This window comes from Nomascus leucogenys, chromosome 6 (genome assembly GCF_006542625.1).
Source record: "Nomascus leucogenys isolate Asia chromosome 6, Asia_NLE_v1, whole genome shotgun sequence".
Taxonomy (NCBI): Eukaryota; Metazoa; Chordata; class Mammalia; order Primates; family Hylobatidae; genus Nomascus; species Nomascus leucogenys.
Genome location: NC_044386.1, coordinates 51872374 through 51891497, shown reverse-complemented (window position 1 = coordinate 51891497; position 19124 = coordinate 51872374). Strand labels below are relative to the sequence as shown.

The following is a 19124-nucleotide window of genomic DNA, read 5'->3' as shown; positions in this document are numbered from 1 at the left end:
CAGTAACCAAAATAGCGTGGTCCTGGTACCAAAACAGAGATATAGACCAATGGAACAGAACAGAGCCCCCAGAAATAATGCAACACATCTACAACTATCTGATCTTTGACAAACCTGACAAAAACAAGAAATGGGGAAAGGATTCCCTATTTAATAAATGGTGCTGGGAAAACTGGCTAGCCATATGTAGAAAGCTGAAACTGGATCCCTTCCTTACACCTTATACAAAAATTAATTCAAGATGGATTAAAGACTTAAATGTTAGACCTAAAACCATAAAAACCCTAGAAGAAAACCTAGGCAATACCATTCAGGACATAGGCATGGGCAAGGACTTCATGTCTAAAACACCAAAAGCAATGACAACAAAAGCCAAAATTGACAATTGGGATCTAATTAAACTAAAGAGCTTCTGCACAGCAAAAGAAACTACCATCAGAGTGAACAGGCAACCTACAGAATGGGAGAAAATTTTTGCAATCTACTCATCTGACAAAGGGCTAATATCCAGAATCTACAATGAACTCAAACAAATTTACAAGAAAAAAACAAACAAGCCCATCAAAAAGTGGGCGAGGGATATAAACAGACACTTCTCAAAAGAAGACATTTATGCAGTCAAAAGACACATGAAAAAATGCTCATCATCACTGGCCATCAGAGAAATGCAAATCAAAACCACAGTGAGATACCATCTCACACCAGTTAGAATGGCCATCATTAAAAAGTCAGGAAACTACAGGTGCTGGAGAGGATGTGGAGAAATAGGAACACTTTTACACTGTTGGTGGGACTGTAAACTAGTTCAACCATTGTGGAAGTTGGTGTGGCGATTCCTCAGGGATCTAGAACTGGAAATACTGTTTGACCCAGCCATCCCATTACTGGGTATATACCCAAAGGAGTATTAGTCATGCTGCTATAAAGACACATGCACACGTATGTTTATTGCGGCACTATTCACAATAGCAAAGAGTTGGAACCAACCCAAATGTCCAACAATGATAGACTGGATTAAGAAAATGTGGCACATATACACCATGGAATACTATGCAGCCATAAAAAATGATGAGTTCATGTCCTTTGTAGGGACATGGATGAAGCTGGAAACCATCATTCTGAGCAAACTATTGCAAGGACAAAAAACCAAACACCACATGTTCTCACTCATAGGTGGGAATTGAATGATGAGAACACTTGGACACAGGAAGGGGAACATCACACCCCGGGGCCTGTTGTGGGGTGGGGGGAGGGGGGAGGGATAGCATTAGGAGACATACCTAATATAAATGACAAGTTACTGGGTGCAGCACACCAACATGGCACATGTATACATATGTAACAAACCTGTACATTGTGCACATGTACCCTAAAACTTAAAGTATAATAAAAAAAAGAAAAGATCAGATATATATTGTTTATAACTTTGTTACTCAAAGTGTGTGGAACTAGCAACACTCGCATTCCCTGAAGCCTGCAAGAAACAAAATCCCAGGTCCCACCCCAGACCCACTGAACAGAAACTTTTAATAAAATAAAGGTCATTCATGTGCATGTTAAAGTTTAAAAAAAAAGTGTGTAGCACCTCCCTTCCACTTTCTCTCAATTGCTTCTTCTTTCACCATGTGATGTGCCTGCTCCCTCTTTGCTTTCTGCCATGATTGTAAACTTCCTGAGGCCTTCCTAGAAGCTGAGCAGATACCAACACCATGCTTTCTGTAAAGCATGCAGAACCATGAGCCAATTAAGCCTCTTTTTTCCTAAATTACCCAGGTTCAGATATTTATTTATAGCAATGCAAGAATGACCTAATATATTACATAACCATGCTGCTCTGCCATCCCACTACTAGATGTTTATCAAAGAGAAATAAAATCCTATATCCAAACAAATACTTGTATATAAATGTTCACAGCAGCTCTATTTATAATAGCCAAATACTGAGAACAATACAAGTAGCCACCAGGAGATGAATGGATAAACAAATCGTATTGTATTCCTACTATGGAGTACTACTATTCAGCAATACAAAGGAAGAGATTATTAATACATGTAACAACATGAATGAATCTCAGAATAATTATGTGGAATAAAAAATGTTAGTTGAAAAACAGCATGCACTCTATAATTTCACTTATGTAAAATTCTAGAAAATTACATTCTAACCTATAGTGACAAAAATCACATAAATGATTGCCTGCGGATTGGTGGCAAGAAGGAATTACAAAAAAAGCATAAGGAACTTTTGAGAGAGATAGATATGTTTTTTAGCTCGAGTTGTAATGGTTTTACAGATTTATACATACATCAAAACTCATCAAATTTTACACTTTAAATATATGCAATTTATTGAACACCAATTAGATCTCAAAAAAGCTGAAAAAACGTAATTATTTGAAACAAAAGTCATGACACTATATAATGTGAGGCTATCATTTATGTAGATATATTTGACAATAGCAAAAAAGACAAGGGGGTGTATATGTAACTACACTGCTCCAAGGTCCTACATTTTAAGTGAAGTAGGACAATATTAACTTTAGATAGTATTTTGATAATTTAAGAATGCATTTTGCAAGCATTAAAGCAGCCTCTAAAAATACAAAAGTGGTATAGGTAAATAGCCAATAGAGGAATTAAAATAGAATGACAAAAATATTCAATTAACCAAAAGAAGACAGGAAAGTATAACCGAAAAACAAAGAACAGATGGGATAAATCTCAAAACAAATAGAAACTAGTAGAAATAAGATTAATCATATCAATAATTACATTAAACGTAAATGAAGTAACACTCCAAATTCAAGTGAAGAGATTGTCATCCTGAATAAAAAAACAAGACTCAACTACAGATTGTTTACAAAAAGTATATAAGAACATGAACTATTTATATGTAAAATGATGAGAAAAGATACGATGTGAACCATAAGCATAGGAAATCTGAAGTGTCTATATTAAGATTAGACAAAATGAACTCAAGAAAAGGAGAATTATCATAGCTACAAAGGAAAATTTTATAATGATTAAAGGAAAAACTTAATAAAAGTATATTTGCTCAATAATTTAAAAATGGATACAGCAAAAATCAATAACATTAAAGGGAGAAATAGATAATTCTAAAATTATATTTTAATATCCCCTCTCAGTTATTAATAGAATGAAATAAAATATCAATAAAGACATAGAACTAGGGTGAGCACAATTTTTCTATAAAAGGCAAGTCAGTATTGTAGGATTTTCAGGCCAATGTAGTCTCTGTCACATATTCTTTATTTTGTTTTATGTTTCTGTTTTTTACAACCCTTAAAAATGCAAAAACCATTCTAAGTTCATAGAATGTATAAAAACATGCTGCACACCAGATTTAATCCACAGGCTACAGTTAGCTGACTCGATACAGAAGAGCTGAATAATACTATTAGCCACCTTGATCTAATTGAGATTTTTTCTAACTGCAGATATACATTCTTCTCAAGTGTACATGGAATGTTCACCAAGACAGACCACATTCTGGACCATAAAACAAGCCTTAATACATTGCAAAAGATCATACAGAGTATGCCCTCAGACCACAGTAGTTTTTTTTTTATTAGAAATCAGTAATTTTAAGATATCTAGAAAGGTCCCAAACATTTGGAAATTAAACAATACATTTCTAAATAAGCCTACTTCGATCTACTAATGGGTCAAAGTAGAAATTATAGTAAATGTTAGAAAATTTTTAATTAAGTGATAAAATACAACATATCTAAACACAACACACTTAAAGCAGTGCTTAGGGAAATTTAATCTTTAATTGCTTATGTGAAAAAAGAAGAAAGAGAATGATTTAAAGAACAAGCAAAATATAAATAATTGGTAGGTAAAGGATATATAGGAGTTCTTTATGCTATTCTTACCACTTTTCTGTTACTTAAAAAAAATGGAAAGTTCACAAAATACTCTCAATTTAGTTATTCACATGTGAGGGTGAGAAATCAAAACAGATAAACAAAATTGGCTCAAGATAGTCAGGAGATCGAGATCATCCTGGCTAACACGGTGAAACCCCGTCTCTACTAAAAATACAAAAAATTAGCCGGGCGAGGTGGCGGGCACCTGCAGTCTCAGCTACGCAGGAGGCTGAGGCAGGAGAATGGAGTGAACCCCGGGGGGCGGAGCCTGCAGTGAGCCGAGATTGCGCCACTGCACTCCAGCCTGGGTGAGTAGTAGACTATTACTCTTTCTATTAGAAATCCCTAGAAATAGCCCCCCATCCCCCATAACAAATATGTACGAAGTTTTGGTAAAACACTGAGGGTGACAGCAAACTAGAAAATTTCCTGTAACTAATAAAAGATAGAAATCATATTGGATGATATATACTGTGATAAGAATACAGAAAACCACAGTTAAAACACTGATGCTCTAAATTCAAAATTCTCAGATCTGAAGAAGAATAATTACCTAATTAAATAATTCTAGAATCAAAGATTAACTAAAGAATAACTTCCCAAAGAGTAGGCTGGGTAGGTTAATTCCTCCTCTTCCGTGGCCTATATCAAGGTATAGGTTAGAAAGGTATTTCCCTCTGCATTAGTGGTTTGTAACATGGCCTGCACATGAAATCATCCGAGGCACTGAGGAGCTTTAAACATTACTAAGCCTAGACTCTGATTTAACTGGTCAGACATGAGACCTGAGCATTAGACTTATGTTTAGTATTAAAGAAATAGCATAAACAGGAGAGAAATAAACTCGCCTTACAAAGCTTATTAATGTAGAGTAACTGAGGACTTTGGTCCTGGCACAAGAATTTGGCACGTGGCTCAAAGGAACAGAAAAGAGTATTAAAATGTAAATAAACTGGTATTTCAAGTAGGCTATAAGTGGACTATTTAATAAACGGATCATTTGGAAAAAAAAACTCCATCATATTGGAATACAACTATGCTGTTTATAACAAAGAGTTAAATTTATATGGAAATTTAAAAATACTAGAAAAAATATAGGTAGGTATTTTTATAATCTTAGTTAAATCTTGACAAACACACCACAAAACTGAAACCCTAAAGAAAACATAATTTAAATGAACAAAATAAAAAATGTAAATTTATCTATTGAGACAACACATGATTAACCAGTTAGCAATACAAGTAAGTGAGAATATCTGTAATATACATAAAGACAAAAAGGATAAAAATTTTAAAAAATCATTATTTTGTAACAGGCAAATGGAAAAAGGACTTAAGTATGTACCACTATGACATCAACCTATAAATCAAATGTTATTTTAAGGCCGTCACCAAAAAATAAATCATTAGAAAATTCTGCCTAATAAATAAATTAATTGATTTTTGCTACCTATTCCATTTTCAGTATACAAAAACTTTACTTACTAGTTGATATACGTTCTTGACTGTCTGCAATTCTTTCCTTTACTGATTTTGCAGGTGCTTTTTTGCTACCATGAATGGTGGTTGTGGAGAGTTCTTTCAGTTTCCAGTGGGTCCAAAAGCCTTTTTGAGGTTTTAAACCTGTTAATATAAAATACATATTTAGCCAAATAAATTTGGATTTTGAAAATATCTTTTAATTTGTCAAAGCATTTTTATGATAATTATACACTTCATCCTCACAACAAAAAAGTTCCTTTTTTGTTCCTTTTAAGCTGCGTAGGATTAGATAAGTCATCTAACCACTCTAAACATCTGTGTCCTCAGCAATAAAAATGAGAATAACATAAATTATTTTGAAATATATGTTACAGTGTTGGTAAATGGGAAAGTACGACACAAATATGAACTAATATTATTATTAATATTATATGTTAACAATAATTATGACTATAAACTAACATGCTCATAAATGTAGCCAACATTTTCTCAGTAGTGAGTGTTCAATGAGGATTATTCACTAGACTGAGCCATCAAATTATAATTTGCTAAATGTTTTTAGATACAGTTACCACTTATTTAGCAGAAGACTTCAGTTTGATTCACTTGAGTGCTTCTAGATAGATTGCGTGTTTTAAAATATTGTGCATTAATAGAAAAATTGAAGTATAGTAAGGCCAACAGATCAGCAGATTGCGTTTGTAAAGACAGTTTATTACTCACAGTTCCCAAGAGTAGGGGGATGTCATGCCACAGGGGGCCACATGGGCAAGCCCTTGGGCCAGTCAGGAGGCAGAGAAAGAGGGGAGAACTGTGGGGGAGAGTCTTTATTGTGCTTTCCTTAGGAAGGAAGAGGCAAGGCAAGAAGGCCTATGATTGACTAGTTTAATTTCAGCAGGCTTTAGTGCATAGGAACTATCCCTAGTCTGGTACCTAGTCCTGGGATGATTAGGGCAGGTGGATAGTGACCCAGAGTTTAAGAGCCAAATAAAGGAAACGGTTGTGTGTGACCTCTGAATTGGTTGGTTTATTTAAAAATCAAAAAGCATTTAAAAAACATGCTCATGGGCAAGTTGCCTCTAGGAATTAACTAACCCTAGGAAGTGCAGTCCTTCTAGGGTCATCAAGGTCCCAGATATCAAAGTATCAGAATATAGAAAATAAAATACATGGTTAATACTGTCCAGTATTGCATAAACCCTACTTGGTCCTGATATATAAAGAGAGAGAGGGATTACTATGTACCAAACTATGTGCTTGACACAAGGGGCACAAAAGTCATTTCAATCTAGTCCCTGTCTGCCATCAAGGCAGACCTGAAATTATTTAACATGGTGCCTGATCCATAGTAAGCACTTAATATAAGTTAGTTTCACTGTTACTTTTTTTTTGCAAATTAGCCACTGGTTGATATCAGACTACATTCCAACATTATTTACAAGTTTTAATTCAAACTGGTCACAAAACATGAATTGTTCCAAAGAATGACATTAATATAGAGCCACAACACTTGAAATTCATCTTTTCACATTGCCAATTTTAAAAAACTAAACTCTAGTAGGATCTATTCAAGTATTTCCTAGGAAATTGTTATCCTACAGGATTTAGAAACAAATGGCACATAAAATAAAGGAGGTAAAAACCTTAAATGTCTTTGCAATTATTTGGTAACTTACATATATTCGAATTTTCATTTTTCATTTTATAAAATTTATACAGACATATAATTTAAAGAGTGAAACTATATGTCAAACTATTTGTTTAATTTCCAAAGTCTCATAGTTCCTCACACATCCCCAAGACCATATCTTGCTTCCCAGAAGCAACTATCTTTATTTGGGACCCATAACCATAGCACACACAAAAAAGGGCTGTATTGTTACATTTTGATGTGTTAATTTTAGGCATTATCTATTGACGTCCAACTAGGGAAGATAAAGATTTAACGATCTTTCACCATCCTAACCCATTATCACCACATACAAGCTAACTTTCTAGTCTTTACATAATATCAACCATTATAATTTTCACTGTGTGAATATCAGCATTTACATTATTATAACTATATAAAATCTTGTTGACAGCTGAACCAGTTTTCTCTTTTTGAATATAGAGAATAATGTGGAGAATTGAGACTTTAAAAATGAATCTGCTATACTTATTTTCTTAAGAAAATTTCTTTATCTGAAGTTAATAATTGTTGGATGTTTTTGTTTTCTTATGTTCTAAGTACTTACAATTAACTTAGCTCCAAACTGTTCCCCCCACTATTGTCTAAATTGCCTTTGAATATATTCAGATGCATTATAGAAACTTTCAGTTTAATATTCTTGGAGACATCTCTCCCAAAGCCTGCCAATGTGCTCGAATCTGAACAAATTTTTTCATTAGGCCTGTGCAGTTATCATTTAGGGAGCTCCCTTCACCAATATTTTGGAGATTCAATTTACATGTCTCATGTGTTAAAGCCTCCATTTCTTGACTCTCATCTTAACCTCTTCATTAATTTACGCCTTATTTTAGTGGTTTTTTCTCCAATAACTTGATGAGAAAAGATGTATATAAGTTAACAATGTCTTTAGTTCATCTTTACACTTACTTGACAAATTGGTTGGGTCTAAGGTCCTAGGTTATAAATAATTCTCCCTTAGAATTTGTAAGACATTTTTCCATTCTCTTCCATCTTTCAAAGTAGCTGATAGAAGGGATGATACAATTCTGTTTCTTAATCTTTCTGTTCTCCGGAAGTTTTTTTTTTTAGCATTTTCTTTTTGTTCTCTGGGTTCTAAGGACTCACAACAATTTACTGTGGCATACAGCAATTTTTAACCATTGTCCTAAGCACTAGATAATCTCTTTCAAACTAGAAACTCAAGTTTTTCAAGCATGGAAAACTTTTTGAAGTAATTCTTTGATTATTTCTTACTTTGCTTTCTCTCTGTTTTCTGTTTTTGAATATAATATAGAGAATTGAGATGTCAAAAACAAAAAGGCTTCTGAAGGGTTAGTTTCTTCCCATTTGAGATGGATGCTTAAACAGATCACTGGTCTTCAGTCTTTATTCTTTTTTGAAAATACACATTAAAGGCCATAAATTACTTTCCAAGAACCTTAGCTGTCATCTTATATATTTTGAGACATAGTATTTATTCATGTCAACTTGTTCAAAACTAGTTTCCATTTCTCTAATTTCCATTATGATATCTTCTTTGAAGATCGAGTTAGTAGGCACATATTTCTTATTTTATTTTTTCATTAACTTTTAAGTTCCAGGGAACATGTGTGGATGTGCAGGTTTGTTACATAGGTAAACGTGTACTATGATGATTTGCTGCACAGATCCCCATCACCTAGGTACTAAGCCCAGCATCCATTAGCTATTCTTCCTGATGCTCTCCCTCCCTCTGCATCCCCAACAGGCCCTAGTGTGTGTTGTTCCCCTGCATATGTCCCTGTGTTCTCATCGTTCAGCTCCCACTTATAAGTGAGAACATGCAGTGTTTGGTTTTCTGTTCCTGGGTTTGCTCAGGAAAATAGCTTCCAGATGCATCCATATCCTTGCAAAGGACATGATCTTGTTCCTTTCTGTGGTTGCATAGTATTCCATGGTGTATATGTACCACATATTCTTTATCCAGCCTATCATTGATGGGCATTTGGGTTGATTCTATGTCTTTGCTATTGTCAACAGTACTGCAATGAACATACATGTACATGTCTTTATAATAGAATGATTTATATTTCTTTGGGTATATACCCAGTGATCACAATGCCTCTCCAGCAAGGGAACAGAACTGGGTGGAGGCTTAGATAAATGAGCATGTTATTAGGCACATATTTCTTTTCATTATTATTATACTCCCAGTTCTGGCGTACATATGCAGAACGTGCAGGTTTGTTACATAGTTACACACGTAGGCACATATTTTTAATCTTCAACTTACATAAAGACTTCCTAGTTTTTGGTCATAGTTTCTAACGTATTGCACTGCATTCAGTGAATGATTCCATATGATTTAAATCTCTTGAAAGCTGGAAGTATTTGATTTTTGGCTGAATATGAAAAGAATTTTTAAAAATATTTTGTGTTTGGAAGAAATGTATATTTTTCAATTGTAGTGTTCTATATGTATATATTACTTCATGTTTGTTAATCATGTTATTTAAATCGTTTGTACCTGTCTAGATTTCATTTTTTTGCTTGCTTCTTCTATTAATTACTAAGAGTTGTACATTTCTTTCTGAATTATTTTTTGTCCCTTTTCATTACCCACAATCTTCCAGAATTATTATGGCTATGCCAATAATTGAGATGATGTTCTTAGGTTCATACGAATTCTTCGATGAGGTGCCTATTCAAATATTTATTTTTTTAATTATTTATTTATTTAACTTTACATTCTGGGATACATGTGCAGAATGTGCAGGTTTGTTACATAGGTACACATGTGCCATGGTGGTTTGCTGCACCTAAGCTGTCACCTAGGTTTTAAGCCCTGCATGCATTAGCTATTTGTCCTGATGCTCTCCCTTCTCTCGCCTCACCCTCTCCTCCCTCGACAGGCCCTGGTGTGTGTTTTTCTCCTCCCTGTGTCCACGTGTTCTCATTGTTCAACTCCCACTTATGAGTGAGAACATGAGGTTCTTGGTTTTCTGTTCCTGTGTTAGTTTGCTGAGGATGATGGCTTCTAGCTTCATCCATGTCCCTGCAGAGGGCATGATCTGATTCTTTTTTGTGGCTGCATAGTATTCCATGGTGTATATGTAACACATTTTCTTTATCCAGTCTATCATTGATGGACATTTGGGTTGGTTTCATGTCTTTGATGTTGTGAATAGTGCTGCAATAAACATACATGTGCATGTATCTTTATAATAGAATGATTTATATTCCTTTGAGTATATATCTAGCAATGGAATTGCTGGATCAAATGGTATTTCTGATTCTAGATCCTTGAGGAAAAGCCACACTGTCTTCCACAATGGTTGAACTAATTTCCATTCCCACCAACAATGTAAAAGTGTTCCCATTTCTCCACAGCCTCACCAACATCTGTTGTTTCTTGACTTTCTAATAACCACCATTCTGACTGGTGTGAGATGGTATCTTACTGTGGCTTTGATATGCATTTCTTTAATGATCAGTGATGTTGAGTTTTTTTTTAATATATGTGTTGGCCACATAAATATCTTCTTTTGAGGAGTGTCTGTTCATATCCTTTGCCCACTTTTTGATGGTTTTTTTTTTCTTGTAAATTCGTTTAAGTTCCTTGTACATTCTGGATATTAAACCTTTGTCAGATGGGTAGCTTGCAAAAATTTTCTCCCATTCTGTAGGTTGCCTGTTTGCTCTGATGATCTCTTGCTGTGCAGAAGTTCTTTAGTTTAATTAGATCCCATTTGTCAGTTTCAGCTTTTGTTGCAATTGCTTTTGGCAATTTCATCATTAAATCTTCGCCCATGCCTATGTCCTGAATGGTATTACCTAGGTTTTCTTCTAGGGTTTTTATGGTTTTTGGTTTTACATTTAAGTCTTTAATTCATCTTGAGTTATATTTTTATATAAGGTATAAGGAAGGGGTCCAGTTTTAGTTTTCTGCATTATGGCTAGCCAGTTTCCCCAGCACCTTATTAAATAGGGAATCCTTTCCCCATTGCTTGTTTTTGTCAGGTTTGCCAAAGATCAGATAGTTGTAGATGTGTGGTCTTATTTCTGAGGTCTCTATTCTGTTCTACTGGTCTATATGTCTGTTTTGGTACCATTACTTTGCTGTTTTGGTTACGGTAACCTTGTAGGATAGTTTGAAGTCAGGTAGTGTGATGCCTCCAGGTTTGTTCTTTCTGCTTAGGAAGGTCTTGGCTATGTGGGCTCTTTTATTGGTTCCATCTGAATTTTAAAGTAGTTTTTGCTAATTCTGTGAAGAATGTCAATGGTAGTTTGATGGAAATAGAATTAAATTTATAAATTACTTTGGGCAGTATGGCCATTTTCACGATATTGACTTTTCCTATCCATGAGGATAGAATGTTTTTCCATTTGTTTGTGTCCTCTCTTATTTCCTTGAGCACTGGTTTGTAGTTCTCCTTGAAGAGGTCTTTCATGTCCCTTGTTAGCTGTATTCCTAGGTATTTTATTCTCTTTGTAGCAATTGTGAATGGGAGTTTATTCATGAGTTGGCTCTTTGCTTGTCTTGCTAATGTATAGGAATGCTTGTGATGTTTGTATATTGATTTTGTATTCTAAGACTTTGCTGAAGTTACTTATCAGCTTAAGGGGTTTTGGGGCTGAGACTATGCGGTTTTCTAAATATAGGATCATGTCATCTGCAAACAGACATAATATGACTTCCTCTCTTCCTATTTCATTTGAATATTTCACCCATTTTTAAATTGAGATGTTTGATTTCTTTTCAGTCAGTTTTGAGCTCTTCATATGTCTCGATACAAATCTTTTATTATAAATATGATACACCAGTGTTTTCTTCCAGGCTGTGAATTTTCTTTTCATTTCTATTAACAGTGTCTTCTGAGTAACAGAAGTTCTTAATTTTGATTAAATACAATTTGTCAAGATTTTTCTTTTTTTTTTTTTTTTTTTTTGAGACGGAGTCTTTCTCTGTCCCCCAGGCTGGAGTGCAGTGGTGCGATCTCGGCTCACTGCAAGCTCCACCTCCCGGGTTCACGCCATTCTCCTGCCTCAGCCTCTCCGAGTAGCTGGGACTACAGGCGCCCGCCACCACGCCCGGCTAATTTTTTGTATTTTTAGTAGAGACGGGGTTTCACCATGGTCTCGATCTCCTGACCTCGTGATCTGCCCGCCTCGGCCTCCCAAAGTGCTGGGATTACAGGCTTGAGCCACCGCGCCCGGCAAGATTTTTCTTTTATGCACTATGCCTTTGGTGTCTTAGCTAAGAAATTGTGCCTAACCTAATGTCACAAAAATGTCTTTCATGCTTTCTTCCAAAAGTTTTATAGTTTTAAGTTTTACACTTAGGGCTATAATCCGTTTCAGTTAATTTTTGCATAGTTTAGAAGATTTGAATCAAAGTTTATTTTTCAACTTATGGATATCCATGAGCTCCAGGACAATTTTTTTTTTTTTTTTTTGAGACGGAGTCTCGCTCTGTCACCCAGGCTGGAGTGCAGTGGCGCAATCTCGGCTCACTGCAAGCTCCGCCTCCCGGGTTCACGCCATTCTCCTGCCTCAGCCTCTCCGAGTAGCTGGGACTACAGGCGCCCGCCACCATGCCCGGCTAATTTTTTTTTGTATTTTTAGTAGAGACGGGGTTTCACCATGGTCTCGATCTCCTGACCTCGTGATCTGCCCGCCTCGGCCTCCCAAAGTGCTGGGATTACAAGCGTGAGCCACCGCGCCCGGCCTCAGGACAATTTTTTGAAAAGACTACTCTTTTCCATTTAGGAAGATCTCAGCCATTACCTTCTCAAATATTTCTTTTATAATATATTCTCTCTTTTCTCCTTTAGGGATTCCAATTACATATATGCCTGACAGTTTGAGGTTGTCTTACAGCTCTTGGATGCTCTGTTCTGTACTTTTCACTCTTTTTTTCTCTTTGTGTTTCAGTTTGGGTAATTTCTCTGATCTATGTTCAAGTTAATGGATTCTTTCCTTGGGTGTGACAAGTTTATGTGATAAGTTTGTCAATGACATTCATCTCTGTTCATGTGTTTTTCATTTGATCCTTTCTCAGAGTTTTCAATGTCTCTGCTGAAATTACACATCTAAGTATGCATGTTATGCACCTTTTCCACTAAAGCCTTTCACATATTAATTATGGTTATTTCAAATTTCCTGTCTGATATTCCAATATATGAGCCTTACCTGAAACTGATTCCGTTGATTGCTTTTTCACTTGATGGTGTTTTCTTTTTCTATGGCTTTTTTGCATAACTTATAATTTTTGTTGAAGACCAAATATATTATGTAGTGTAGTAAAGATGAGGTAAGTAGTTTTCATGCCTGAAAATGGGCTTCTTCTTTTGCTCAAATTTAGTGTGAGAAACTGACCAAATCTAGTCTAGAATAAACTGTGTTTATGTTTTCTTGTTGCTATTATTACTTTTAGTACTGCACATGCTTCAAATTCCTCTTAGGATGGGAACTATTATTCCACAAGTGTTTTGTTGTGTTTGTCTGTTTGTCTATCAACTTTAGATCTTCTCTTTGTGCCTTCTTCTCAAAAACAGTATTTTTATACACTACTTTCCCCTCTCTCAGAAATAAACTGCTGATATTTGTTAATTGATGTTTGTTAGATGGGTGGCAATGGGATATCCTCCGTTGCCCTGAATCAGCTCAGTGATGGGCTATGTTACTGTGTCTTGGAGTGGGGTCTTCTCAATGATCCAGACTTGCTCCAGCTGTAGCACACCTCTAATATTTTGGACCTCGTATGTAGTCCTGGCCTCAGAAGTAGAGGGTTTTTTCTCTGCTTCTTTCTTGTAGGTCAATCAGGTCTTCACCAGTTCTTTAAGGACAACAGGGTATGCTGTCCCCATGCCAATACTTAAAAAAAAATTTTATTGTTATTTTTTACATAAAGTAGGGGCTTTATCCCTTTCCTTCAGTGACTGCTCTTCCATTCTCCCAGACATTCTCAGGATTGTCACACTATCCCTAAGCTTTCTTATGAGGTCCATGGTGTAAAACATAAATGTAGGGCAACTTCTCTTTTATCCGCACACTAATCTATGCTCAGCTTTTAGCAATTCACTAAAAATTTCTGCTAAATTGTTCTTACTTGATTTTATGGCAAAGTACTGCATCTCCTCCGGGTAAACAAGGCTTGCATCCCCTCTCTGCTTGGTGGCTACTTTTTTAAAATGGATTTTGGATTGGTGCCTACAACCTCTGATGGGTTCAGGAAAGGTTTTGAAATTGCAGATAGTTCAGTGTTTTTTGGTAGAAGGGAGGGAGCAATATATTTTTAGCTATCTAAATCCTAGGCAGAAGCCATAAGTAATGGCACAGGTTTTAATTTTGCTTTTTGTAAGGCTGGGATGTGGAATTCAGTCATAAAGCTTGTGACATAGTCTAGCCAGTTATACAAAACCTTAATGTGTCTCTGTGGTGGGCAGAGGTAGCCTTCAAAATCATCCATGTTCTAATCCCCCAAAACTATGAATATGACTTGTTATATGGTGAAGGGGACTTAAGGGAGAAGACAGAATTAAGTTTGCTAATTGGCTGACCATAAAATAGGGTGATTATATTGTTCAGGCAGGCTCAATGAACTCACAAGAATCCTTAAATGTGGAAGAGAGAGGCAAAGCAGTCAGTGTCAAAGTGATGTGATATGAGATCAGACACTTATGGCTTTGAAAATGGAAAAGAGCTTTATAGCAAATACAGAGAGCTTTTAGAAGCTATAAAGAAAAAGATTCTCCCAAAAAGCCTCTAAAGGAACACATCTCTGTCAATATCTTGATTTTACTCCAGTTGGACTTCTAACTTCCAGAACTGTAAGATATACATTTGTGTTGTTATAAATCACTAAATGGCAACTTGTTACAGCAGCAATAGAAAACTAATACAGCCTCTTGTGATCCTTTTTTTCTCTTATTGTGTATAAGTTTAGTTGTGAAAAAATGAACCAAAACTAAAGCCAGTTGTTAATGAAATTAATGGAACTCAGTATACTGTGAAGAGCCTAAGAAAGTGATTACTTTATCCTGAAGAAGAATATATGATACATTAAAGAGAACATTGAATCTAGTATTTTACATCTGTAATACAAACATTTCCTCAACAAAGAAATAAAAATATGTTTTATAAAACTCTTTCAACAAGTGCTTTTGCCAGCACGAAACAGTCACAAATGAAAGATAAAAATCTATTTGAGTCACAAATATAAATTGAGAAAATCATTTATGAGAATTAGACTCAAAAAACATGTGATTCTTGATGGATATAAACTGTAAGAGAAAGCAGTGTAAGAGAAATCTATACAAAGATATTAATGATTAAATAAATCATAGAGGCTTTACTGCAGCTACTATTGCCTTTGTTTTCAACTTAACTTTTCGTTAATTCATATAAATATTCAGAAAATGAACAAATCATAAATGTATAGCTCAATTAATTTTTTACAAATTTAATATATAGTGCTCACATAACGAGCACCTAGGAGTCCTCTGTTCTAGTTACTATCCATTCCAAGGGTAACTATTAGTCTCACTACTAACACAATAGATTAGTTTTATAGATTTTTTTTTTTAAGTGTCGATATAATGAGTTATCTTTTTTTATTTTTATTTTTTTAATTTTTTATTATTATACTTTAGGTTTTAGGGTACATGTGCACAATGTGCAGGTTTGTTACATATGTATACATGTGCCATGTTGTTTTGCTGCACCCATTAACTCGTCATTTAGCATTAGGTATATCTCCTAATGCTGTCCCTCCCCCATCCCCCCACCCCACAACAGTCCCCAGAGTGTGATGTTCCCCTTCCTGTGTCCATGAGATCTCATTGTTCAATTCCCACCTATGAGTGAGAACATGCGGTGTTTGGTTTTTTGTCCTTGCGATAGTTTGCTGAGAATGATGGCTTCCAGTTTCATCCATGTCCCTACAAAGGACATGAACTCAATCCTTTTTTATGGCTGCATAGTATTCCATGGTGTATATGTGCCACATTTTCTTAATCCAGTCTATCGCTGTTGGACATTTGGGTTGGTTCCAACTCTTTGCTATTGTGAATAGTGCCGCAATAAACATACATGTGCATGTGTCTTTATAGCAGCATGATTTATAGTCCTTTGGGTATATACCCAGTAATGGGATGGCTGGGTCAAATGGTATTTCTAGTTCTAGATCCCTGAGGAATCGCCACACTGACTTCCACAATGGTTGAACTAGTTTACAGTCCCACCAACAGTGTAAAAGTGTTCCTATTTCTCCACATCCTCTCCAGCACCTGTTGTTTCCTGACTTTTTAATGATGGCCATTCTAACTGGTGTGAGATGGTATCTCACTGTGGTTTTGATTTGCATTTCTCTGATGGCCAGTGATGATGAGCATTTTTTCATGTGTTTTTTGGCTGCATAAATGTCTTCTTTTGAGAAGTGTCTGTTCATGTCCTTCACCCACTTTTTGATGGGCTTGTTTGTTTTTTTCTTGTAAATTTGTTTGGGTTCATTGTAGATTCTGGATATTAGCCCTTTGTCAGATGAGTAGGTTGCAAAAATTTTCTCCCATTCTGTAGGTTGCCTGTTCGCTCTGATGGTAGTTTCTTTTGCTGTGCAGAAGCTCTTTAGTTTAATTAGATCCCAATTGTCAATTTTGGCTTTTGTTGCCATTGCTTTTGGTGTTTTAGACATGAAGTCGTTGCCCACACCTATGTCCCGTTTTATAGATGTTGACCTTTATATAAATAGACTCATACAGCATCTACTCACTTGTGTCTGGCTTTTTCTTTTCGTTTAACTAAGTTTGTGTGATTCAACCATATTGTTGTATATAGATATAATTTGTTCACTCTTATTTCTGGTAATATTTTATTGTATGAATATTCTGCAATTTATGTAAACTTCATATTACTCATGGGCATTTTTACAGTTTCTGTCTTGATGATTATAGATAGGCCTGATATGAACATTTTGCACTTTTTTCGGTGTACAGAAATGTGTACATTTCTATAGGGCATATACCTGGACGTCATACATATTCTGTGCCAAAAGTATGCATATGCTCAGCTTTAGTAGATATTGGCAGTTGTCCAAAATTATCGTATTAACCTACACTCTCCCCAGCATGGTTATCTTTTATCTTAAAAAATAGAGGTTTGTATTTTTATAGGTTTTTAAGATGGCTGCCTATGGATGTTGAATGCCAGTACTCCTCAGAACAATTAAAGTTACAGGTTGATGGTCATGACCTGAGTGAAAAGCTAAGGGAACTATGCTCAAAACTGTTGGGAGAACACTGTATTAGTTCATTTTCTTACTGCTATGAAGAAAATACCCAAGACTGGGTAATTTATAAAGAAAAAAGAGGTTTAATGGACTCACAGTTTCACATGGCTGGGGAGGCCTCGCAATCATGGCAGAAGGCAAAGGAGGAGCAAAAGTAGGTCTTACATGGCAGCAGGCAAGAATGATCACGTTCAGGGGAATAGCCCTTTATAAAACCTTCAGATCTCAGGAGACTTATTCACTATCATGAGAACAGCATGGAAAAAAACCATCCCCATGATTCAATTATTTTCCACCAGGTCCCTCCCATGACACATGGGGATTATGTGCTACAATTCAAGATGAGATTTGGGTGGGGGACACAGCCAAACCATATCATTCCATGCTTGGCCCCTCCCAAAACTCATGTCCTGACATTTCAAAACACAATCATGCCCTTGCAACAGTCCCCCAAAGTCTCAACTCATTCCACCATTAACTCAAAAGTCTACAGTCCAAAATCTCATCTGAGACAAAGCAATTCCCTTCTGACTATGAGCCTGTAATATCAAAAGCAAGTTAATTACTTCCTAGATAAAATGCGGGTACAGGCATTGGGTAAATACACCTGTTCCAAATGGGAGAAACTGGCCAAAATGAAGGGGCTACAGGCCCCATGCAAGTCTGAAATCCAGCAGGGCAGTCAAATCTTAAAGCTTCAAAATGATCTCCTACGACTCCATGTCTCACATCGACGTCATGCTGATGCAAGAGATGGGCTCCCATGGCCTTGGGCAGCTCCACCCCTGTGGCTTTGCAGGGTACAGCTTCCCTCTTGGCTGCTTTCACGGGCTGGCATGGAGTGTCTGTGGCTTTTACAGGCACATGGTGCAAGCTGTCAGTGGAGCTACCATTCTGGGGTCTAGAGGACAGTGGCCCTCTTCTCACAGCTCCACTAGGCAGTACCCCAGTGGGGACTCTGTGTGGGGACTCTCACCCCACATTTCCCTTTCACACTGCCCTTGCAGAGGTTCTCCATGAGGGTTCCACCCCTGCAGCACACCTCTGCCTGGATATCCAGGCATTTCCATACATCCTCTAATTTCTAGGCAGAAGGTACCAAACCCCAATGCTTAACTTCTGAGCACCCTCAGGCCCAACACCATGTGTATGCCACCAAGGCTTGGACCCTCTGAAGCAATGTCCTGAGCTGTACATTGTATGTTGGCCCCATTTTATCCATGGCTGGGACACAGGGCACCAAGTCCCAAGACTGCACAAAGCAGCAAGGCCCTGGACCCAGCCCACAAAACCACTTTTTCTTCCTAGGCCTCCCAGCTTGTGATGAGAGGGGCTGCTGTGAAGACCTCTGACATGCCCTGGAGATATTTTCCCCATTGTCTTGGCAATTAACACTTGGCTCCTCATTACTTATGCAAATTTCTGCAGCTGGCTTGAATTTCTCCTCAGAAAATGGGATTTTCTTTTCTGTCGCATTATTGGGCTACAAATTTTCTGAACTTTTATGCTTGGCTTCCCTTTTAAAGGTAAGTTCCAATTACAAACCATATATTTGTGAATACATAAAGCTGAATGCTTTCAAGAGCACCCAAGTCACATCTTGAATGCTTTGCTGCTTAGAAATTTCTTCTGCCAGATACTCTAAATCATCTCTCTCAAGTTCAAAGTCCACAGATCTCTAAGGTAGGGGGAAAATGCCATTAGTCTCTTTGCTAAAGCGTAGCAAGAAACACTTTGCTCCAGTTTCCAATAAATTCCTCATCTCCATCTGAGACCACCTCATCCTGGACTTTATTGTCCATATCACTAT

General features: G+C 36.5%; 1 protein-coding gene across 8 annotated transcripts in view; it reads right to left on the bottom strand.

Annotated features, from left to right (window-relative positions):
- The window catches only part of FAM227B (family with sequence similarity 227 member B), a 281662-nt gene that overhangs the window by 163244 nt on the left and 99294 nt on the right, over positions 1-19124 (bottom strand). For all 8 annotated transcript variants that reach the window (XR_004030437.1, XR_004030439.1, XR_004030438.1 and 5 more), the window contains exon 12: positions 5379-5516. Coding sequence is in view for 5 of the 8 variants with exons in the window: in XM_030814111.1 (XP_030669971.1) it covers positions 5379-5516 (138 nt within the window). In the remaining 3 variants the exon portion in view is untranslated. The remainder of the gene's footprint in view (positions 1-5378; positions 5517-19124) is intronic.